General features: G+C 39.7%; 1 protein-coding gene across 3 annotated transcripts in view; it reads left to right on the forward strand.

Moving 5' to 3' along the window:
• The first annotated feature begins 5,912 nt into the window (after positions 1-5,912).
• Positions 5,913-25,627, forward strand: part of FBXL2 (F-box and leucine rich repeat protein 2) — a 130,811-nt gene continuing 111,096 nt past the window's right edge. For all 3 annotated transcript variants that reach the window (XM_032861319.1, XM_032861320.1, XM_032861321.1), the window contains exon 1: positions 5,913-5,990. In XM_032861319.1, coding sequence (XP_032717210.1) covers positions 5,988-5,990 — 3 coding nt within the window. In that variant the 5' untranslated portion in view covers positions 5,913-5,987. The remainder of the gene's footprint in view (positions 5,991-25,627) is intronic.

Raw genomic sequence — 25,627 nt, forward strand, 5'->3', positions numbered from 1 at the left:
GGAAATCCTTGGGGCACCTGGTTGGCTTATTTGGCTGACCAAGCCAACTCTTGATTTCAGCTCGGGTCCTGATCTCAGGTTCATGAAATTGAGCCCCATGTTCGGCTCAGCATGGAGTCTGTGTGAGATTCTGTCCCTCTGCCCCTCCCCCTTATGCATGGTGTGCTTGTGTGGACTCTCTCTAAATAAATAAATAATCTTAAAAAGTAAAAATAAAGAAAAAGAAGGAAATCCTGACATTTATGACAACATGGATGAACCTGGAGGGCATTATGCTAATAAGAAAAAACAGATGCAGAAAAACAAATATTGTATGATCTCACTTACATGTGAAATCTACAAACAATCAAACATGTACAGGCAGAGAGTAGAATGGTGGTTACCAGGGGCTGGGAGTAGTGAGAAATGGAGAGGTATTGGTCAAGGGATACAAAGTTTCAGTTATGCAAGATGAATAAGTTCTGGAGATCTAATGTACAACAATGTGGTTATAGTTAACAGCAACATACACTTAATTTTTTTTTTAAGATTTGATTTATTTATTTGACAGAGAGATGGAGAAAGAGCACAAGTAGGCAGAGCAGCAGGGAGAGGAAGAAGCAGGCTCTCTGCTGAGCAGGGTGACTGATGCAGGACTTGATCCCAGGACCCTGGGATCATGACCCGAGCTGAAGGCAGCTGCTTAACCAACTGAGCCATTCAGGCACCCCTATATGCTTAAAATTTGCTGAGGGAAGATCTTAAGTGTTCTCATCATACATACACACACACACATGCACAGAAAAGAAAAAAGTAACTATGTGAGATGATGAATATGTTAATTTACTTGATTGAAATGGCTATTTCACGATATATATATGTACCAAATCAGAAAGTTGTACATCTTAAATACATATTATGTTTAATTGTCAATTATACATCAATAAAGTGGGGGGGAAATAAAGTTGATTCAAAGAGAAAAGTTCAGGACCAAGAAAGATATTTCATATTCATACAAAGATAAATTGCCAAGAATATGTTAGAGTTAAGAATGTGTATGAGCCAACAACAACATCTCTTTATTGAGATATAATTTACATACCATGCATCTCACCAATCTAAACTGTACAAGTCCATGGTTTCTAGGATAATCACAGATGTGTGCAAACATCACCACAGTTTTAGAACATTTCATCACCCCCAAAAGAAACCTCATATCCCTCAGATTATCATCTCTCTACCCCATCCATTCCTCCCCTAGTCCTAAACAACAAATATACTCGCCATCTCTATAGAATCTCTCCCTTTCCACAGGGCTTTCTGAGGTGATTGTTGAAGGCTGCTGTTGTCCATTTCCAAACTATTTTTGCAAAGATTTTAAGCCTTGTCCTGCATGCTCACTGAAGCTTCGTTCTGTCATCCCAGCAGTCAGCTAGGCAACAGAATATATTTCTTTAAATGTCTGGAGACAAAAAGAAAAAGAAAAAACAAAAAACAAACCTCCCTTAGTCTTTGCATATTGGCTCCGGGCTAGGGTACTCCTTCAATGTTAACCCAAGCTGACTACAACTCTGCCTTAGCCCTCACTAACTACTTAAGTGGAGTCCAAAGATCAGTTAGAGGTGTAAATCTAGGGTGCTCCCAGGTCTTTTCTGAGTATGTTCTGCCCCCCAGGGAATGCACATTGCATTCCATATCCCCCAGTGTACATGGTAGTCCACTGCTCTGGGTCCCCTAAGACTCTTCCTCCTTAGCTTCCTTATATCCAGGCTTTTGGGCCTGTCTGCTACTGCCTCATCCTTCATAACCTGCCCCAGGCAGCAATGGGTAACCTATATCTTTAATGCTTCCATCAGATCCTACTCAGAAAGCCACTCTAACCTGAGGCAGGCAAAATAAAGATCGGTCTCTGTGCTGGTCCTTTAAGGAACCACTAGACAGGTCAAATGCATGACCACAGTTTTTTTAGAATAAGGTCCATATTGCTTTTCCTGGCACCAATACATTGTGCCAGGAATGGGCCATTGTCCACAAGGCTGCTGTTGATCTGGGGAATAAAGGATGCTAGGCAGGTAAGCAAAAAACACATAATGTCTTCTACCAAAATTCAGTTGCTTGTTTCCTCATTAAGCACTTGCTGGTTGACACAGGTATTTGATTAGGTCCCAAAGTTCCAAAAAACTTTTTTTGGTCTGTTTTTGCTAGCAGAATTCTTTTTTTAAATAAAGATTTTATGGGGCGCCTGGGTGGCTCAGTGGGTTAAAGCCTCTGCCTTCAGCTCAGGTCATGATCCCAGGGTCCTGGGATCGAGCCCCGAATCGGGCTTTCTGCTCAGCAGGGAGCTTGCTTCCCTTCCTCTCTCTCTGCCTGCCTCTCTGCCTTCTTGCGATCTCTGTCTGTCAAATAAATAAATAATATCTTTTAAAAAAAGATTTTATTTACTTACTTATTTGTGAGAGAGAGAGAGCATGCGAGCAAGAATGAGCAAGCAGGAAGGAGTACAGGCAGAGGGAGAGGGAGAAGCAGACTCTCCACTGAGCAGACAGCGCCTAATGCAGGGCTCAGTCCCAGGACCCCGGGATCATGACCTGACCCAAAGGCAGACACCTGGTTAACTGAGTCACCCCAGCACCCCTGCTAGCAGAATTCTTGCTGGGAAGACCAGTTCTTGCAAGGGACCCATTCTTGGAGCTCTCTACTAATTCCATGTCACTTGTCTTGCAAGTACTTTGGAAAACAGTTTGGTACTATGCGGTAAATCTAAAGATATACAAAGCAGAAATTCTATTTCTTGTTATTTACCCTAGATCAGTTATTCTCAACTGGGGTAATTTTGCTTCTCCAGTAACATACAGCAATGCCTGGAGACATTTTTGGTTTTCACAACTGAGGCCATGCCACTAACATGTGGTGGGTAAAAGCCATGGAGGCTGCTAAACCTCCTACAATAATTCATAGGATAGTTCCCTCTCACCCTGTTCCCCCACCATCTGCAACAAAAAATTATCTGTCCCTAAATATCAAATTGCCAAGAAACCCTCATCTAGAGAAATGAGTACTCACAGGCCCAGGGAAAATGCTCACAACTGCATTGTTTTATAATAGTCCTAAACAGGAAGTGATGCAAGCAACCCAAATGCCCAACAGTTGAAAGGATATATTCTTGTACATACATTCAATGCAATGCCTTATAGAAATGAAAATTAATGAGCTATAAAAACTATATAAAGAAGAGCAAGAAAATGTTTTTCATAAATATTAAGATAGTGGTCATTGGATGGGGGTTAATATTGGGAAAGGACACATGAACTCTTGAAGGCTTTTGGCAATGTTCTATTTCTTGAACTAGATGGTGTTTACATAGGTGTTCACTTTATAAAAACTGTACATTTATATTTTACTACTTATATGTATATTTCATATTATAATAGATAAAATTTAAAATTACAGTTTTTCGGGATGCCTGGGTGGCTCAGTCAGTTAAGCGACTGCCTTTGGCTCAGGTCATGATCCCAACGTCCTGGGATGGAGACCCACATCAGGCTCCTTGCTCTGCAGGGAGCCTGCTTCTCCCTCTGCCTCTGCCTGCCACTCTGCCTGCCTGTACTTTCTCTATCTCTCTGACAAATAAATAAAATCTTTTTAAAAAGTAAAATAAAATTACAGTTTTTCTTCTATCACACTCCCTACTTTGACAGATCATATTCTTTTTTTAAAATATTTTATTTATTTATTTGACAAAGAGAGACACACAGAGAAAGGGAACACAGCAGGGGTAGTGGGAGAGGGAGAAGCAGGCCTCCTGTGAAGCAGGGAGCCCGATGTGGGCCCCAATCCCAGGACCCTGGGATCATGACCTGAGCCAAAGGCAGATGCCCAATGACTGAGCCACCCAGGTGCCCTGACAGGTCATATTCTTACTTGTATCTTCAAACTGACCATCCAGTCTGAGAATATATGTTTGTTCTTTCAATCAATCATCAATATTGAATAACCACTATAAGCAGAAACTATTCTAAACAGGAGGAACACAGAGAGGGAACAACATAGACATCTTGCATTCCAGGGTGAAGAGACAGTCTATAATTAATATACCAAAAATTGTGAAAGATAATTTTAAGGGGCATTAGATATTTGAAAACAGGACAGATATAAGAGAGGTTATAAAGACTGTGGTGAGAAAGAGTAACCAGGGTGAGATATTTCAGATTGAATGGTTAGTGAAGGCTGCGGTGAAGATGACATTTGAGGAGATAAGTGACCTGTTTCAAACCAGGAAATGGGCAGTGTGAAGTTCTAGAGGAATAATATTCTAAAAAAAACAAAGGAGTTTGTTGCTGAGGCTCTTAAGTAGGAAAGTGTCTGACATGTTTGAGGAACCTCAGGAAATAAAGCATGTTTAGTGTGGATTGGATGAGGGAAGAGTGGTAGGAGATGAAGTTAGTGCAGGAAGCAAGATCTCCATCAGAGGGAGTTTGGATCTTTTTCCTAAGTGCTATGGGAAGCCACTGAGATGCTGCAGAATGTAGGAGAGAAGACAGGTGGCATGGAGACTAACTTAGGCAAGAGATGATGGTGACTGTGAGGTGGAGATCGTGACAAATGGATAGACTTAGGATTTATTTAAAGATAGAGTCCAGAACATGAGGTATGAGGGAAAGAGAAAATTAAGGGTGATTCCTAGCGTTTTTTCCTGAACAGCCAAAGAGAAAGAGGGAACTTTTGCTGGGATGAAGAAGACTGGAGAGTATGACATTTGAATCAAGGAGCTGAGATGCCCTTCAACAGATGAATGGATAAAGAAGATGTGATTCATATATACAGTGGTAGATGACTCAGCCATCAGAAAGTATGAATACCTACCATTTGCATCCACAGGGATGGAACTGGAGGGGATTGTGCTAAGTGAACTAAGTAAAGCAGAAAAAGTCAATTATCATACGGTTCCACTCATATGTGGAACATAACAAATAGCTTGAAGGACCACAGGGGAAGTGAGGGAAAACTGAATGGGAAGAAATCAGAGGAAACCATGACAAAGTCTGGACTCTGGGGAAAACACAGAGGGTTACAGAAGGGAGGGAGGTGGGGGGATGGATAACCCAGTGATGGGTATTAAGGAGGGCACATGATAAGCACTGGGTGTTATATGCAACTAATGAATCATTGAACACTATATCACAAACTTATGATGTACTATATGCTGGCCAAGTGAACATGAACAACAACAGTCTTATTTCGGCTATATTAAGTTTCAGATACCTGTTAGACATTCAAAGGGAGGTGTCAGATTGGCTGTTGAACATGTCTCCATAGATTTTAATATGCCGGATTTGCGGATATCTAATGTTCTCTTCAACCATATTAAACACATCCAACAAATTGAGAATTGATTTAATAAATTAGGTATACACACACAATGCTATTCCATGAATTGGCATGCAAAGATAATTTTTAAAAGAAGTAGGTTATAAAAGTGTGGACGGTTTGCTTTCACTTTAAAGAATACAATATATTATAATGTACATTTCACTGGAAGCTGATAAACTAGGATATAAGCTGTAGTTACCTGTGCTGGGATTTAGTGTGGTTTTATTCTTTCTAATTCTTGCTATCATTAGTTTAAAATGTCTTTAATAATCACGTATTACCTGTGTAATCTGTTTCTTAAATAAAGTAAATCCACAAAGGTCTCTTCCATCTGGGCAGCCTGCGGCGGGGGTTATCTGTCAGGTGAGGGATGTCAAGGTGATCAGGCTGATGATGGTCCAGATGCAGAGTGTACGAGGTCTTGAGCCCCCGCCCAGGAGCAGAGGCAAGGGTCGGAGGGGGGCGTGGGGGCGGTCCAACGGCACCGCCCTGCACGTCACGTGCTCTACAGCCGCCAATGGCCGTCTCCGAGCCCACCTTGGGAACGGGGCGGGGCGCCCAGCTGGCGTCACCAGGACAACGGGCGTTGCCGGCGGCTTGTGACTTCGGGCTGTGGGCGCGCTCGCAGCTCTTCAGCCATGGTGAGTCTGGGGCCCCAGCGGGTTGGCCGCCCCGCCCTTCCCCGCCCGGGCCGAACCCCTGCGCGGCCCCTGCTCGGTTCCCGCGGGCGGCGCCGGGGTCGCGGAGAGGCCGGGCTGCGGCCTGCGGGACTGCGGGGCAGGGCAGGACTGGGCGGGCCCGGGGGAGGGGGAGCCCCGGGGGACCCGGAGCGCCCGCCTGCCCTGGGGCGCCGGCGACTCAGCTTTCTCTGCGTGGAAGGTCTGGGCCTCTGCTGGGACCCCTGTGGGCCGCGGGACAGCGTGACGCTTTTTGGTCCCGGCGAGCCTGGGAAGCCACCCAGAGGGTGTGGTGGTTTTTTTTGTTTTGTTTTTGTTTTTGTTTTTTGAGAGGGGATCTATGTATCATATATTTGTATTAACACTATTTTGCAGTCTGTGTGCTACCTTTTTTCTACGCAATTATATATAAATAATACAATACATAGTAGGTATTTCTTTAAAATTCATCATTGACAGGATTTTTAGCGTGTGGAGGAATTTAAATATGTAATTTTGGATTTCCCCTCCTCCTTTTCAAAAAAATGGGGGCATTAAACTGGAGGTTTCCCCTGTGCACAGCCCTTTAAGGGATTTAATTAGTAATTAGTACATTGTAAACGTCTTAAATCACTACTTTTTTTCAAAAAACTTGAGAGCGAGTGGGCATACCACCTGGCCCCCATTAAGCTCGTTTTTAACACCTGACTTGAAGACTCAGCTGAGGTGTTGGCTTGACTAGACAGGATTCATGGAATTGCTGACCAAAGGTGTGATTTCTCGGGAGGCCTCCAAAGGGTGTAAAAGAAGAGAGGAGCTGGACTCTGTTGGGGACACACCTTTGATATAGAATATTTGAGAGGGGTTTGGGGCGGATTATAAAGAAATGCCTGGCTTTAAGAAACAGTTTTTTTTTTTTTTTAAACAATCACTAGTGTAGATTTGCTCTTTTTCTACAGTGAAGTGCTAATAAGCTGAGAAGGTGGGGGGTCTCCTCAAGTGTCAATTGGCCTGGAGAGAAAACCTACCATTTGGAACCCTGGCAGACTTTTCTTTTTTTTTTTTTTTTATAACTAGGGGGAGGCATGATGGGAAGAGAAGGTGGCTGGTCTGTATCTATCATTGGCTCTGAAAAAACAACTGCCAGATGTGTGGCCTTTTGATAGTAGTGGGGGGAAAATTACCCACAAATAACAGAAATGTGGTCTTTATTTTGTGTATGTTTCTTTTTAATTCTGAATTGCTTTTAAGTGACAAATTAATGGAGCCTCACAAGAGTTTTGGAAAATGAATTTACAAAAATCTGAGTGTTTTAAATATTGCAAAATGTTATATGTTATATTATATGTAAGAAAAGCTCTTACAATTATAGCAAAGGGAAAGGAAGAATATTCCGGAATTAAATTTTCATAGGTCTCTGAAGTCTTCTATTCCTCCTGTTGCCCATTTTTCTTTTCTTCTCTCCTTCCATCCTGACCCACAGTCCACCTTGATTCACTATTGTGCATTTTAGAGTTACTTACTTTAAAAGCATTCTACTATACTTGTGTACTAGTGGTTGGTTTGCTAAACTTACAAATTTTTTTTGCTTTTTATCTGTTTTTAAGCATTAAGAATTTCATTCATGGAAGGGATCTAATTTTATGATGAACTGATGCCTGGGCTCCAGCAAGAGTGGGGAGTGGTTAGCTGTATAGGAGGGGGAATGAGGAAGCTGCCTATGTAATCCCCAGAACTGTATTCAGTAACATCACTGTTCATTGAATGCTTGAATCTAAGCATACAACTTTAGCAGTTGATATGAATAACTTTGCACATAAATTTGGAACTCTGCTTAACTATCTCTCAATGAAAATTTCTTCAATTAAGCCACTAATTTCTGTTCTATAATGACAGCTGGCATTTATTATGTACATTCTAAGTGAGATATTTTTCTAAGCACCTCATGTATCTTATTTAACCATCACAGCAATGCTATGAAGAAAATACCATTTCCCCATTTTAGAGATGAGGAAATCGAGGTGCAGAAGAGTAACTTGCCCAAGTCACCCAGCTGATAAATTAAGGGAGATTTCAAAATCAGGCAGATTGTTTCAGAACCTGCTTATGTAAACACTAGATTATACTATAATATATAGCGCATCAGTGTTATGTTCCCCCAATATTTATGCCAGGTATATGTTAGGAAATTTGTTTTCCTATTTGGATTTTAATATTTTTGAGCACTTAACAAATACTTGTATTTTGTTATTCCTGGCCCTAAGCTAGATGCTACAGAGCAGGATAGTCATGCCTAGTCTTCTCTCCTCTTACTTTTCCCTCCCCTTTTTCACAAAGATGAAATGAAGAGAAATTAATAAAGACAGATTGTTGAATTGGGGTTCATACTCATGGCTGTAATAGCATTGAAAGTTTCTCCTATCATTTCACTTTGCTTTCAGGAATTGACACATACTTTTTGTTAATCATAAAGACCAGTGTTTTACATAAAGCCATTTAGAGTTGGAGGATGAATATATTTTAAAAAATAAAATTCTGTTGTCTGAGATTTTTCCTGATAGTAATTTTAACATATATTTCAGTTGTGTATTCTAAAATGGTTTCCAGAAGACACCAGTTTGATTCATATGGATCAGAATATACATTGGGATACCTTTTGTCATATTTTTGCTGTAGCCTATTACTTTAGCTTATAAGGCAGATGTTTTTTTTTTCTCGGAAGTGTAACATTGTATCATTACTCTTTTCCCATTTTAACTCATTCACTTGGACTTTCAGGCTATTTCGGTACTTCTCTTTCTGTGTTTATCTGTGGTTAGGACTTCTCAGAGGTGTTGGGAAGAACAAGGCAGGGGGAGCTTTGCAATAAAATATACCAAGGTTTACAGACAGTTTTGGTCTCTTGTCACATGGTATAGTTAAGAGAGCTAATATGCTTATAGAATGAGATCTATGTCAAAAGATCATAAAAAGAATACATTTTCCTTCTATTAGTAATATTGGTCTCCCTTCGGTCTGCACTGCGCTGGGGATGAAGCATAATTTTTAGAACTGTAACAATAACTTTTTTTTTTTAAAGATTTTATTTATTTATTTGACAGAGAGATCACAAGCAGGCAGAGAGGCAGGCAGAGAGAGAGGAGGAAGCAGGCTCCCTGCTGAGCAGAGAGCCCGATGTAGGGCTCTATCCCAGGACTCCGAGATCATGACCCGAGCCGAAGGCAGCGGCTTAACCCACTGAGCCACCCAGGCGCCCCATAACAATAACTTTTTTATAGAGCCCTTTGACATTGTCCAGTTTTAGGCTGATCACTTCACATTTATCTCATTTAATCCTTCCATATCCCTCTGAGATTGACATTATTATACCCATTTAGCAGACCCAGATTGATGAGGTAATTTGTCCAAGGCCATGTAGTGAGTGGCAGAGCCTGGATTTGAAGTCAACCAGTATGTCTCTAAAGTCTGGCATCTTAACCATTATACCTTGGCTTCTTTCCAAACTAAAGATTGTTCCCAGTGTCTAGCATGAATGTACTTTGCCAAGATTGAGTCTTCGGTGTTTTATTGGCTGAGCCAGCAAGCTCTTTTTTATTTTATGACAAACTCTATTTTTTTTTTAAGATTATTTACTTATTTGACAGAGAGAGACAGAGTGAGAGAGGGAACACAAGCAGTGGGAGTGGGAGAGGGAGAAGCAGGCTTGCCACTCGATCCCAGGACCCTGGGATCATGACCTGAGCCAAAGGCAGATGCTTTAACAACTGAGCCCCAACAAACTCTCTATTACGATGTTGTTTAATGACATCCTGTGGGATTTACTTGGCTACCCTCCTTCCCCTGCCTTAAGAGGGCAGACAACCAAAGCTCAAATATGGCCAGCCGTGGGTTGGGCTACACTTTTACTTTTGCCTTCCCTGCCACTTTTTGTGTCTCACCTCTAACTTCTACCTCTACTACTACCACCTTCAGCTCGGGGGTGGCTATGAGAGGGGTGTAAGAAAGCAGAATAGGGCAGTTGTTGGGAAAATTTTTGTGGAGTCAGAATTGAGGTTCAACCTAGCTTTTTGAGTTTTCAGTGCTGTCCCTATAATTGTCTTTCCATTAAATTTTCTGTTCTATGGTTTTCTATCCAGCAAATGTTTGTTGTGGGCTACTGGGTGCCAGTCGCTGTTGTAGGCGGTGGGTGTCCAGCAATGACACAGGCAAGGCTCTGCTCTCATGGAGCTTACGTTGGGGTGGCAGGAAGACATAATAAACATACAGATAAGGTTGTGAAAGTTGCTTTGGAGAAAACTAAAGCTGAGTGAGAGAGAGAGGAAGTTTTAGGGCAGGATGAGAGAGTGGATGAGAGGAAGGAGGAGTTGCTTTTTATATAGAGTGTAATGGAAGGCCTCTCTGATAAGATGACATTTGAGCAGAGTCTATCTCATGGGAATGCCTGGAGATAGGCCATTTTATGAGAGGAACCAAATGCAAAGGTCCTGAGGCGAGATCATCCCAGATGTGTTGGAGGAACTGCAAGGATATCAGTATGGCTGGAGTGTTGTAAGACAGGTGCATAGTAGGAGGTAAGATCAAAGTAGTTAGGCCAAATCACATAGGATTTATAAGCCATTTGAAGAACTTTGTCTTTCCTTTTGTGGGAAGGGGGAAGCGATTGGCAGGGTTTAAGAAGAATGACATAATACAACTTTTAAAAGGACCATTCTGTCTGCTCTGTGGAAAATACATTTGGGGTATGAGTGAGGGGGAGGAAGGACAAAAACAGAGGACACTAGATAGACATTATTACAGTAATCCATAGGATTAGTTGATGGATTTGTTGTGAAATAGAGAAGAAAGTCAAGGATGATTTCCATGACTTCAGCCTGAGGGATAGGAAGGAGTTGTCATCTACTAAGATGAAGACCAGGGGAGGAGTAAATTTAGGGTATGGATAAAGAAAACAGGAGTTAGTTTGGGACTTGATGAATTTGTGACGTTCATTAGACATGTAAAATCTAAAGACACAATTAGTCTTTCAGAAATTGTGATGGTATATATTTTAAAAACACAGACTTAATTGTATCTTGAAGTACTAGATTTGAAGGAGACTTCTGAGTTTCTCTAGCACAGTCCCTTCAGTTAACAAACTAGAAATACTGAAAGGGTAAATGACGCAGACAAATCGCCTTTTTACTACCTGTTGTGCAGTATAAAGAACTCCTTTGTGCATGCAAAGAACTTCTAGACTTGGAGTCAGGAAATATAAGTTTCAATTACAGTTGTTTCTTTAAGTTTTAAACTTTTTGCAAGTTATTTATCTGCTCCAGGTCTGTTTTCTGTCATCGAAAGGGGTAAGAAAGACTCCTACTTTCTGTGGGGATGTCGCAAGTTGCAAAAGTTAGACGTTGTTTGCACTGTAATAATGAGAAAGGTGAGGAAGCTAGAAAATGGTAGTTCTCTAAAAAATCACCAGAGAGCTGAGGACACAAAGACATCTAAATAAATTAAAATCCAGAACATAATGAGCCTTCCCAGAAAAAAAGGAGACACATAGATACTTCCACTTATGGTGGGACAGCAGGAGGAAGAAGAATCTTCTACAGACCAGTGAAGAGAAACCAGCCAAACCTTCATTGGCTGCGTGTGGGCTGGAGTGACAATTTGGAATTTTGAAGAGCCCCAGCCACAGAGTAGGGCTTCACCCACCTGCCACCCCTTTCCCATGGACCTTCACTGAGTTTAAGAATATAGTATGCTGGAGGCTGGGGTCAGGGAAAGAGAGCTAAGAATGATCCCGAGGTGGGTGGACTCTGTTAAAGAATGGAGGGAGGGCTGGAGAGTTAATACAGATCTCTCTGAGGCACTAGGGACTTTTACCAAGTATAAAGCAGGGCTACCACAGGCCGGGGCATGGCGGGAGAGCTGACCAATATCCCTCTGTGACTATCCAGGTTTTCACTGAGAACAAGGCAACAGCCTCTCAGAAGGTGGAATCAGAGCGCAGGGTAGAGAGAGACAGACAGATCTTAAGGCACAGACAGTGAAGGGTGCTTTGTGCAGAGCAAAGACAGCTCCCCAGCTGGCAGCAAAAATGCAAAATAGGGGAAAATCTCTTGAGTTCAAAAGCAAGCAGCTAAGTTGTACAGCTCAGAGATGTGTGAAGGTTCACCACTGCTCAGATCCTGACTTCTCCTGAAGGTTAAGTTCTCATCTCACCCTAAAATGTTTTTAAGCCATTCTTAAACTGAATCTAATAAATGCTAAAAATAAATAAATAAATAAATAAATAAATCAAATTTCAAACCCAGCTCAACCATAGATTAAAAGGATTTAGTTCCCTTTACCTCCCCATCTCTACTGTAACCTAATTAAAGAAGGAGCTGCCCTTTGTGGAGGTAAATTACTGGGTTTTTAAAATTCAAGTATCATTGACATAAAACAATGTTAGTTTCAGATGTATAACATAATGATTCAGTATTTGTATATACTGAGAAACGATTACCACAGTAGGCACAGTTAATATCCATTGCCATATAAGTTATAAAATTTTTTTTCTTGGGACACCTGGGTGGCTTAGTCTGTTGAGCATCTGCATTCAGCTCAGGTCATGATCCCAGAGTCCTGGGATCAAGTCCCAGATGGGGTTCCTTTCTGGGCAGGGAGTCGTCTTCTCCCTCTGCCTGCTTCTCCCCCTGCTTGTGTTCTCTCTCTCCCTCTCTCACAAATAAGTTAATCTTGAAAAAAAACCTTTTTCTTGTGAAGAGAACTTTTAAAATCTACTCTCTTAGCAACTTTCAAATATATGCCATACAGTATTACTGTAGTCATCATGTCGTACTTACATCCCTGTGACTTATTTATTTTCTTTTTTTTTAATTTTAAAAAATATTTATTTGACAGAGAGAGAGATACAGTGAGAGAGGGAACATAAGCAGGGGGGAGTGGGAGAGGGAGGTTTGTACCTTTTGACCACTTTCACCCACTTTGCCCCCTCCCCACACCTGGGAACCACAGTCTGTTCTCTATATCTATCAGGTGTGTGTGTTTTGTTTAAATTCCACATATATATGAGATCATAGGATATTTGTTTTTCTCTATGTGACTTATTTCACTTAGCATAAATAGGATTTATACACTCTAGATCCATGTTGTTGCAAATGGCAAGATTTCCTCCTTTTTATGGCTGAATAATATTTGTATTATATTGCATAATGGTATTTATTATATTGTCTAATACATATATATACCACATTTTCTTTATCCATTCATCCATCCATTGTCACTTAGGTTTTTCCATATCTTGGCTATTGTAAATAATGCTGCAGTGAACATGGGGGTACAGATATCTTACAGATATTCTTCAGATAAATACCCAGAAGTAGAATCTGGATCATAGGGTGGTTCTATTTTGAACTTTTTGAGGAACCTCCAGATTGTTTTCTATAGTGGCTGCACCAGTTTACATTCCCACCAGTGTGCAAGATTCCCTTTTCTCCACATCCTTGCCAACACTTGTTACTCCTTGTCTTTTTAATAATAGCCATTGTGACAGGTGAGGTGATCTCATTCTGGATTTAATTTGTATTTCCCTAATGATTAATGATGTTGATTGCCTTTGTACAAGTTGGCCATCTGTGTGTCTTCTTTGGAAGAATGTTTGTTTAGATCTGCCCATTTTTTAAATTAGATTTTTTTTTTTTTTTTTTGGCTACAGAGTTGTATGAGTTCATTGTATATTTTAGCCCTTAACCACTTACCAGATAAAAGATTTGCAAATATTTTCTCCTATACAGTAGGTTCATTTTCGTGATGGTATCCTTTGGTGTGCCACAGTTTGTTTTTTTTTTAATAGTTTGATACAGTTCCACTGTTTACTTTTGCATTTGTTGCCTTTGTTTTTGGTGTCAAACCCAACAAACTGTCTCCAAGCTATCGTCAAGGAGCTAACTGCCTGTGTTTTCTTGTAGGAGTGTTATGGTTTCAGGTCTTACTTTCAACTCTTTAATTCATTTTTAGTTTTTGTGAATGGTGTAAGATAGTGGTCCAGATTCATTCTTTTGCATGTGGCTGTCCAGTTTTAGCAACACCACTTATTGAAGAGACTGTTCCGTCACCACTGTATATTCTCTGTTTGTCATAGATTAATTGATCAGGTATGCATGAGTTTGTTTCTATGCTCTCTAGTCTATCCTGTTGATCTATGTGTTTGTTTTTATGCCAATACCATGCTGTTTTGATTATGCTATCTTTGTAGTGTAGTTTGAAATCTGGGATTATAATACCTACAACTTTGTTCTTCTTTCTCAAGATTACTTTGGCTCTTTGGAGGCTTTTGTGGTTCCACATTAATTTTGAGATTCTTTGCTCTAGCTCTGTGAGAAGTATTACCGGTATTTTGATAGGTATGGCACTGAATCTGTAGATTGCTTTGGGTAATGTGGACATTTTAAGAATAGTAATTCTTCCAGTCCATGAAGCATGGTATATTTTTCCATTTATTTTTGTCATCTTCAATTTCTTTCACTACTGTCTTACAGTTTTCAGAATATAGGTCTTTAACCTCCTTGGTAAATTTATTCTTAGGTATCTTATTATTTTTGATGCAATTGTAAATGGGATTGTTTTCTTAACTTCCTTTTGTTAGTTTGTTATTAATGTATGGAAATGCAACTGATTCCTCTATTGATTTTGGATCCTTTACTGAATTGAAACTTTACCAAATTAATTTACTCTAATAGTGTTTTGGTGGAGTCTTTAGGATTTTCTATATATAGTATAATGTCATCTACAAATAGAGACAGTTGTACTTCTTCCTTTCCAGTTTGGATGTTTTTTATTTTTCTTGTCTGAGGGCTGTGGCTAGGACTTCCAGTACTATTTTGAATAGAAGTGGTGAGAATAGACATTCTTTTCTTGTTTCTGATCTTAGAGGAAAAGGTTTCAGCTTTTCACTATTAAGATGTTAGCTCTGGGTGTGTCATATATGATCTTTGTTACATTTATGTTGCCTCTAAACTTTGTTGAGAGTTTTTCTCATGAGTTGATGTTGAATTTTGGTACATGCTCTTCCTGTATGGAGATGAGCATATGATTTTTATGCTTTGTTTTGTTAATGTACTGTTTCACATTGATTTCCAGATGTAGAACCACCCTTGCATCCCTAGAATAAATCCTACTTGACTGTGGTGTATGATTCTTCTGATGTATTTTTTAATGTAGTTTGCAAATATTTTGTTGAGGATTATTGCATCTGTGTTCATCAGAGATACTGATCTGTGATTTTCTTTTTTTGTTACTGTATTTTTGGATTTGGTATCAGTGTAATACTGACCTTGTAGAATGAATTAGAGGCATTCCTTTGCCTCCTGCTTTTTGAAATGGTTTGAGAAAGATAGGTAGTAACTCTTCTTTAAATGTTTGGTAGAATTCACCTGGGAAACCATCTGGTCTTGGACTTTGGTTTGTTGGGAGTTTTGATTATTGATTCAGTTTCATTACTGGTAATCAGTCTGTTCATATTTTGTATTCCTGATTTAGTCTTGGAAGATTATATGTTTCTAGAAACTTATGCATTTTTTCTAGGTTGTCTAGTTTTTTGACATGTAATTTTTTGTAGTAGTCTCTCATAATTATTTATACTTGTGAGGTGTGGGTTCTAACTTCTCTACCGTCATTTTTTATGTTTTTTTCTTCTCTCTCTCTCTCATTGATGTCTCTGATTAAAGGTTTACCACATTTAGCTTTTCAAAGAATCAGCTCTTAGTTTCATTGATTACTTTTTCTACTTTTTGTCTCATTTATTTCTGTTCGATCTTTATTATTTCCTTCCTTCTAACTTTGGGCTGTGTTCTTTTTCTAGTTCCTTTAGGTACAAGTTTAGATTGTTTTTGGAGATTTTTCTTATTTCTTCAGTCAGTCCTATATCACTATAAACTGTCCTCTTAAAACTGCTTTTACTGCATCTCTAAGATTTTGAACTGTTGCATTTCCATTTTTATTTTTCTTTAGAATTTTTAATTTCCTCTCAGATTTCTTTTTTGACTCACTGATTATTTAGCAGCATGTTGCTTAGCCTCAAAGTATGGTTTTTTTTTTCCAACTTTTTTTCTAGTTTCATACCACTATGATTGGAAAGGATGTTTGATATGATTTCAGTCCTCCTAAGTTGATTGAAATTTGTTTTGTGGCTTCACATGTGATGCAACCTGAAAAATATCTCATGTGCACTTGAAAAGAAGGTATATTCTGCTGTTTCTGATGGAATGTTCTGTAGTATTTGTTATGTCCATCCTACCTAATGTGTCATTCAAAGGCATTGTTTTCTTAACTGATTTTCTGTCTGGATGATCTACCCATTAATGCAAGTCATATGTTAAAGCTTCCTGTTATTATTGTATTGCTGTCTTTTTCTGTGTCTGTTAAGATTTGCTTTACATATTTAGATGTCTCTGTGTTGTGTGCATAGTTATTTACAATTTATATATCCTCTTGTTCGGTTTGATCCCTTTATCACTATGCAGCAATACTCTTTTTTTGGCCTTTTATTACAGTCTGTTTTAAGGTCTGTTTTGTCTACTCTAAGTATTGCTACCCCATCTTTTTTTCTACTTCCACTTCCACAGACTATTTTTTTTCCCATCCCTTCACTTTCAGTCTGTACATATCTTTAGATTTGTAGTGAGTCTCTTTTAGGCCGCATATAAATTTTTTTTTAATCAATTCATTCTTCTGTCTTTTGAATGGAGCATTTAGTGTGTTTACATTTTAAGTGATTATTGATAGGTATGTACTTACTGCCATTTTCTTAATTTCTGGTTGTTTTTTTCATTTCTTGTTCCTTTCTTCTCTTGCTCACTTCCCTTGTTTGATGACTTTCTTTAGTATTATGCTTGGATTCTTTTTTCTTTATGTTTTGTTTTCCTAGGTTTTCGGTTTGGTTACCATGAAGTTCATGTATAACATTCTATCTATATATTTAGCAGTCTATATTAAGTAAACTGTTGTTTAAGTTTGAACACATTCTATAAGCACTACATTAATCCTCCACATTTTATGTATATGATGTTATATTGTATATCTTTTTATTTAGTGGAGCTCTTGACTGATTTTTGTAGATATAATTGATTTTAATATTTTTATCTTTTAATCCTCATTTTAGCTTTATAAGTGATTAATCTTCTACCTTTACTGTAAGTTTGCTTTGATCAGTGAAGTTTTTCCTTTCCTTCCCTCTAGTTACTGCCTTTTCTTTTCCATTTATTTTATTTTTTTAAAATATTTTATTTATTTTATTTGACAGAAAGAGATCACAAGTAGGCAGAGAGGCAGGCAGAGAGGGAGAGAGAGAGAGGAGGAAGCAGGCTCTCTGCTAGCAGAGAGCCTGATGTGGGACTTGATCCCAGAACCCTGAAATCATGACCTGAGCCGAAGGCAGAGGCTTAACCCACTGAGCCACCCAGGTGCCCCTCTTTTCCATTTAAAAAGTCCCTTTAACACTTCTTGTAAGGCCAGGTTAGTGGTGATGAATTACTTTAATTTTTGTTTTTCGCTCCCCAATTCTGAATTATAACTTTGCTGGGTAGAATATTCTTGGTTGTAGGCTTTTTGCTTTCAGCACTTTGACTATTTCATGCCACTTCTTCTGGCCTGCAAAATTTCTGCTGAAAAATCATCTTGTAGCTTTATGGGATTTCCCTTGTACTTAACAGTTTAGTTTTCTTTTGCTGCTTTGAAGATCATCTTTCATTTTTACCATTCTAATTATTATGCGATTTAGTGCAGACTATGTTGGGTTCATTTTGTTTGGTGCTTTCTGTGCTTCCTTTGACTAGTACCTTTTTCCTTCCCCAGGTTAGGAAAGTTTTCAGGTATTATTTCTTCAAATAAGTTTTCTGTTCTTTCTCTGTCTACTTCTGGGACCTCTAAAATGTGAATGTTAGCATACTCAATGTTAATCCCAGAGGTCCCTTAAACTATCCTCATTTTTTAAAGTTCTTTTTTCTTTTTGCTGTTCATCTTGGTTGCTTTCCACTCCCCTGCTTTTTAGATTGCTGATCTGTTCTTCTGTATCCCCTAATCTGCTTCTATTTTTCACTTCAGTTACTGTATTTTTCAGTTCTGACTGGTTCTTTATATGTTTTCTCTTTGTTGAAGTTCTCACTGGGTTCATCAACTATTCTCTCAAATCTAGTGAGTATATTAATGCCCATTACTTTAAATTCTTTATCAGGTATATTGCTTATCTTCATTTACTTACAAATTTTTTGGAATTTTGTCTTGTTCTTTTATTCAGAACATATTCCTTTGTCTCATTTTGTCTGAATCAGTGTTTGTTTCTATGTATTAGGTAGGGTCAGCTATGTCTCCCAGTGTTGAAAGTGGTGGCCTTATATAGAAGGCATCCTGTGTTACCCAGTAGCACAGTCTCTCCTGGTCACCAGAACCAGGCACTCCAGGGGGTATCTTCTATGTAGGCTGCATGTGCCCTTCTTTTGTCGCTTAGCTACAGCTGCTATACGCATGCTGGTGGACAGGGCTAAACTGCCCAGCTGTCTGCAGTGATTCGTTGTGACTGCTACAGGTGCATTTTGGATAGAACTTGCCCCCAGTGGGCTGAGAGGCCTGGCTGTAGCTACTGTGGTTGTGCTGGTGGACAAGGTTTGCTCCTCTGTCTCCCCAAGGTGGGAGTTATTTTGTAGGATTGGTGATCCTGGCTAGGGCTGCCTGCTGTGTGTGGTGGGGTAAGAACTGCTTTGGTTAGGTGCACAGTTAGGTGCACAGAGGAACTCCAGGTTGGGGCTGGTGGTACTAAGAAGGTACATGGAGGGTGTCAGAACTGATTCCCACAAGTATAAGGCCAGCTAGACTGAAAGAAGTCAAGAGAAGTGACACCCACCAGCAGTCCCTCTCCCAAAGAAAGCTCTTGCAGATCCCTTGCACCCCCAGCGATCTGCAAGATTCTAAAATCAGTCTGTGAATCTCCTTTGTGTATAACCCACGTGCCTTTCAAACTGCTCTTTCTCTGCTGGATCTTGGAATGAGTGATACAGCATGCAGGCTCTTTAAGAGCAGAGACTTGGTTTCCCATGGCTCTCTGGCACTCCTGGTGTTACTTCCTGCTGATTTTTAAAAAATTTTATTAACATATAATGTATTATTAGCCTCAGGGGTATATGTCTGTGAATCATCAGGCTTACACAATTCACAGCACTCACCATAGTTTGTACCCTCCCCCAATGTCCATAACCCAACCATCCTCTCCCTACCCCGCTACCGCCCCAGGCAACCCTCAGTTTTTTTTGTGAGATTAATAGTCTCTTATGGTTTGTCTCCGTCACGATCCCATCTTGTTTCATTTTTTCCTTCCTTCCTAACTTTCCTTGTTTCATTTTTTCCTTCCCTAACCCGCAAACCCCCCACGTTGCCTCTCAACTTCCTCATATCAGGGAGAGCAGATGATAATTACCTTTCTCTGATTGACTTCTTTCACTCAGCATAATACCCTCTAGTTCCATCCATGTTGTCACAAATGGCAAGATTTCATTTCTTTTGATGGTTGCATAGTATTCCATTGTGTATATATATAGACCACCTCTTCTTTATCCATTCATCTGTCGATGGATATCTAGGCTCTTTCCATAGTTTAGCTATTGTGGACATTGCTGCTATAAACATTCGGGTGCACGTGCCCCTTCGGATCACTACATTTGTACCTTTAGGGTAAATACCCAGTAGTGCAATTGCTGGGTCGTAGGGTAGCTCTATTTTCAGCTTTTTGAGGAACCTCCATGCTGTTTTCCAGAGTGGCTGCACCAGCTTGCATTCCCACCAACACTGGAGGAGGGTTCCCCTTTCTCCGCATCCTCGCCAGCATCTGTCGATTCCTGACTTGTTAATTTTAGCCATTCTGACTGGTGTGAGGTGGTATCTCATTGAGGTATCGATTTGTATTTCCCTGATGCCGAGTGATGTGGAGCACGTCTTCATGTGTCTGTTGGCCATCTGGATGTCTTCTTTGCAGAAATGTTTGTTCATGTCCTCTGCCCATTTCCTGATCGGATTATTTGTTCTTTGGGTGTTGAGTTTGATAAGTTCTTTATAGATTTTTTGGATACTAGCCCTTTATCTGATATGTCGTTTGCAAATATCTTCTCCCATTCTGTCGGTTGTCTTTTGGTTTTGTTGACTGTTTCCTTTGCTGTGCAAAAGCTTTTGATCTCGATGAAGTCCCAATAGTTTTTTTGCCCTTGCTTCCCTTGCCTTTGGCGATGTTTCTAGGAAGAAATTGCCATGGCTGAGTTCGAAGAGGTTGCTGCCTGTGTTCTCCTGAAGGATTTTGATGGATTCCTTTCTCACATTGAGGTCCTTCGTCCATTTTGAGTCTATTTTCGTGTGTGGTGTAAGGAAATGGTCCAGTTTCATTTTTCTGCATGCAGCTGTCCAATTTTCCCAATGCCATTTGTTGAAGAAACTGCCTTTTTTCCATTGGACATTCTTTTCTGCTTTAATGCAGATTAGTTGACCATAGAGTTGAGGGTCTATTTCTGGGCTTACTATTGTGTTCCACTGATTTATGCGTCTGTCTTTGTTCCAGTACCGTACTGTCTTGATGATGACAGCGTTGTAATAGAGCTTGAAGTCTGGAATTGTGACGCCTCCAACTTTGGCTTTCTTTTTCTATATTCCTCTGTCTATTTGAGGTCTCTTCTGGTTCCATATAAATTTTAGGATTATTTCTTCCATTTCTTTGAAAAAAATTGATGGCATTTTGATAAGGATCGCATTAAACGTATAGATTGCTTTAGGTAGCAAAGATATTTTCACAATATTTCTTCTCCCAATCCAGGAGCATGGAACATTTTTCCATTTCTTTGTGTCTTCTTCAATTTCATGAGTACTTTATTGTTTTCTGAGACCAGATTCTTTGCCTCTTTATCTAGGTTTACTCCTAGGTATCTTATGGTTTTGGGTGCATTTGTAAATCGGATCGACTCCTTAATTTCTCTTTCTTCTGTCTTGTTGTTGGTGTAGAGAAATGCAACTGATTTCTGTGCATTGATTTTATATCCTGACGCTTTACTGAATTCCTGTACAAGTTCTAGCAGATTTGGAGTAGAGTCTTTTGGGTTTTCCACATAAAGTATCATATCATCTGCAAAGAGTGATAATGACTTCTTTGTTGCTGATTTGGATGCCTTTAATTTCTTTTTGTTGTCTGATTGCTGAGGCTAGGACTTCCAGTACTATGTTGAATAGCAGTAGTGATAATGGACATCCCTGCCATGTTCCTCACCTTAACATTAAAACTCTCAGTTTTTCTCCATTGAGAATGATATTTGCTGTGGGTTTTTCAGAGATGGCTTTGATGATGTTGAGGTATGTGCCCTCTATTCCTACACTTTGAAGAGTTTTGATCAAGAAAGGTTGCTGTACTTTGTCAAATGCTTTTTCACCATCTATTGAGAGTATCATATGGTTCTTGTTCTTTCTTTTATTAATGTATTGTCTCACAATGATTGATTTGCAGTTGTTGAATCAACCTTGAAGCCCTGGAACGAATCCCACTTGGTCATGGTGAATAATCCTTTTAATGTACTGTTGGATTCTATTGGCTAGTATTTTGGTGAGCATTTTTGCATCTGTGTTCACCAAGGATATTGGTCTGTAATTCTTTTTTTTAATGGGGTCTTTGTCTGGTTTTGGGATCAAGGTACTGCTGGCCTCATAAAATGAGTTTGGAAGTTTTCCTTCCATTTCTATTTTTTGCAACAGTTTCAGGAGAATAGGTATTAATTCTTCTTTAAATGTTTGGTAGCGTTCCCCTGGGAAGCCATCTGGCCCTGAGCCCTTGTTTTTTTGGGAGATTTTTGATGACTGCTTCAATCGCCTTACTGGTTATGGGTCTGTTCAGGTTTTCTGTTTCTTCCTAGTTTAGTTTTGGTAGTTCATATGTTTCTAGGAATGCATCCATTTCTTACAGATTGTCAAATTTGTTGGTGTATAGCTCATAATATGTTCTTAAAATTGTTTGTATTTCTTTGGTGCTGGTTGCGATCTCTCCTCTTTCATTCATGATTTCATTAATTTGGGTCCTTTCTCTTTTCTTTTTGATAAGTCTGGCCAGGGGTTTGTCAATCTTATTAATTCTTTCAAAGAACAAGATCCTAGTTTTGTTGATTTGTTCTACTGTTTTTATGGTTTCTATTTCATTGATTTCTGCTCTGATCTTTATTATTTCTCTTCTCCTGCTGGGTTTCAGATTTATTTGCTGTTCTTTCTCCACCTTCTTTAGGTGTAGGGTTAGGTTTGTATTTGAGACCTTTCTTGTTTCTTGAAAAAGGCTTGTATTGCCATATATAGTCCTCTTAGGAGTGCCTTTGCTGTGTCCCACAGATTTTGAACAGTTGTGTTTTCATTTTCATTTGTCCGTGAATTTTTTCAGTTCTTTAATTTCCTGGTTGACCCATTCATTTTTTATTAGGATGCTCTTTAGCCTCCATGTATTTGAGTTCTTTCCAACCTTCCTCTTGTGATTGAGTTCTAGCTTCAGAGCATTGTGTTCTGAAATATGCAGGGGATGATCCCAGTCTTTTGGTACTGGGTGAGACCTGATTTGTGACCCAGGATGTGATCTGTTCTGGAGAATGTTCCATGTGCACTAGAGAAGAATGTGGATTCTGTTGCTTTGGGATTGAATGTTCTGAATGTAACTGTGATGTCCATTTGGTCCAGTGTGTCATTTAAAGCCTTTATTTCCTCGTTGATCTTTTTCTTGGATGATCTGTCCATTTTAGTGAGGTGGTTATTAAAGTCCCCTACTATTACTGTATTATTGTCAATGTGTTTCTTTGATTTTGCTATTAATTGGTTTATGTAGTTGGCTGCTCCCATGTTAGGGGCATAAATATTTAAAATTGTTAGATCCTCTTGTTGGACAGACCCTTTGAGTATGTTATAGTGTCCTTCCTCATCTCTTATTATAGTCTTTGGTCTAAAATCTAATTTATCTGATATAAGGATTGCCACCTCAGCTTTCTTTTGATGCCCATTAGCATGGTAGATGGCTTCCCCTCACTTTAAATCTGGAGGTGTCTTTGGGTCTAAAATGAGTTTCTTGTAGACAGAATATTGATGGGTTTTGTTTTTTTATCCATTCTGATACTCTGTGCCTTTTGATTGGGGCATTTAGCCCATTTACATTCAGGGTAACTATTAAAAATATGAATTTAGGGCTATTGTATTGCCTGTAAGGTGACTGTTACTGTATATTGTCTCTGTTCCTTCCTGGTCTACAACTTTTAGGCTCTCTCTTTGCTTAGAGGACTTCTTTCAGTATTTCCTATAGGGCTGATTCGGTGTTTACAGATTCTTTTAGTTTTTGTTTGTCCTGAAAGCTTTTTATCTCTCCTCTATTTTCAGTGATAGCCTAGCTGGATATAGTATTCTTGGCTGCATGTTTTTCTCGTTTAGTGCTCTGAATATATCATGCCAGCTCTTTCTGGCCTGCCAGGTCTTTGTGGATAAGTCTGCTGCCAATCTAATATTTTTACCATTGTATGTTACAGACTTCTTTTCCCGGGCTGTTTTCAGGATTTTCTCTTTGTCACTAAGACCTGTAAATTTTACTATTAGGTGATGGGGTGTGGACCGATTCTTGTTGATTTTGAGGGGGGTTCTCTGCACCTCCTAGATTTTGATGCTTGTTCCCTTTGCCATATTAGGGAAATTCTCTCCAGTATACATTCTGCTCCCCTCTCTCTTTCTTCTTCTTCTGGAATCCCAATTATTCTAATGTTGTTTCGTCTTATGGTGTCACTTATCTCTCGAATTCTCCCCTCGTGGTCCAGTAGCTGTTTGTCCCTCTTTTGTTCAGCTTCTTTATTCTCTGTTATTTGGTCTTCTATATCACTAATTCTTTCTTCTGCCTCATTTATCTTAGCAGTGAGAGCCTCCATTTTTTATTGCAGCTCATTAATAGCTTTTTTTATTTCAACTTGGTTTGATTTTAGTTCTTTTATTTCTCCAGAGAGGGCTTTTATGTCTCCCGAGAGGGTTTTTCTAATATCTTCCATGCCTTTTTCGAGCCCAGCTAGTACCTTGAGAATCGTCATTCTGAACTCTAGATCTGACATACTACCAATGTCTGTACTGATTAGGTCCCTAGCCTTCGGTACTGCCTCTTGTTCTTTTTTTTGTGGTGAATTTTTCCGCCTTGTCATTTTGTTCATATAAGAGTATATGAAGGAGCAAGTAAAATACTAAAAGGGTGGCAAAGACCCCAGGAAAATACGCTTTAACCAAATCAGAAGAGACCCCAAATCGTGGCGGGGAGAAAGGGGATAAAAAGAGGTTCAGGGAAAAAAAAAAAAGAAACAATTAAAAAAAAGAAAACAAATAAAGAAAAATATAAAAAGAAAAAAATATATATATATATTAGATAAACTAGTTAAAAAACATTAAAAAAGAAAAGGGTAAAAGTTTAAAAAAATTTAGCAGAAGAAGAAAAAAAATTGAAAAAGAAAATGAAATTAACTGCAAGACTAAGGAATCATGGGGAGAAAGGCATGAGTTCCGTGCTTTGCTTTCTCCTCCTCTGGAATTCCGCTGCTTTCCTTGGTATTGAATCTGCACTCCTTGGTAGGTGAACTTGGTCCTGGCTGGATTTCTTGTTGATCTTCTGGGGGAGGGGCCTGTTGTAGTGATTCTCAAGTGTCTTTGCCCCAGGTGGAATTGCACTGCCCTTACCAGGGGCCGGCTGAGTAATCCACTCAGGTCTGCTTTCAGGAGCTTTTGTTCCCTGAATGCTTTCCATAGAGTTCCGGAGGACGGGAATGAAAATGGAGGCCTCCCAGTCTCCTGGCCGGAGGAGCCCAGGGCTTGGGGCCCCACTCCTCAGTGCACCCTCAGAGAATAGCGCCCAGTCACTTCCATCTCCCTGGCCTCCGGCTGCGCTCCCAGCTCACCCAGCCTGAGATCAGTTCAAGGTAACCACAAGCTGAGAGCTCACTCCTTGGCTCTGTCTCTATAGCCGGCTTCCCTGTTCTAATACCTGCAAGCTCTGTGACACTCAGACACCCCCGATCCTTCTGTGACCCTGTGGGACTTGGGGCCGTGCTGACCCTGCGTTGGCTTCACCCCGGTTTAGCTTCTGGAGCAATGTCCCTCAGCAGAACAGACTTTTAAAAAGTCCTGATTTAGTGTTCCGTTGCTCCGCCGCTTGCCAGGAGCCAGCCCCTCCCCACCGTGGTCTATCTTCCTTTGGATTCACTTCTCTGCCAGTCCTACCTTTCAGAATGTGGTTGATTTTCTGTTTCTAGAATTGCTGTTGTTCTTCTCTTCAATCTCCCATTGGATTTGTAGGTGTTTGCAATGTTTAGATAAGCTATCTAAATGTAGTCTCCTGCTAACTGATGTAGTCTCACCCTGCTACTACTCCGCCATCTTGACTCCTCTCTGCCATCTTGACTCCTCCCCGCCATTTGATTTCTTATTTGGCCCATTGCTTGTGCAGTAGTATGGTGTTTAATATTTACGTATTAAGTATTTAGTACTTATGCCGTAGATTTTCCCAGTTTGTTTTATTGTTCTATAGTTTATTTATTGTTCTGTAGTTTTGTACCATTGTGGTTGGAGAA

The sequence above is a fragment of the Lontra canadensis genome, unplaced genomic scaffold, assembly GCF_010015895.1.
Source record: "Lontra canadensis isolate GAN:19392208 unplaced genomic scaffold, GSC_riverotter_1.0 scaffold20, whole genome shotgun sequence".
NCBI lineage: Eukaryota > Metazoa > Chordata > Mammalia > Carnivora > Mustelidae > Lontra > Lontra canadensis.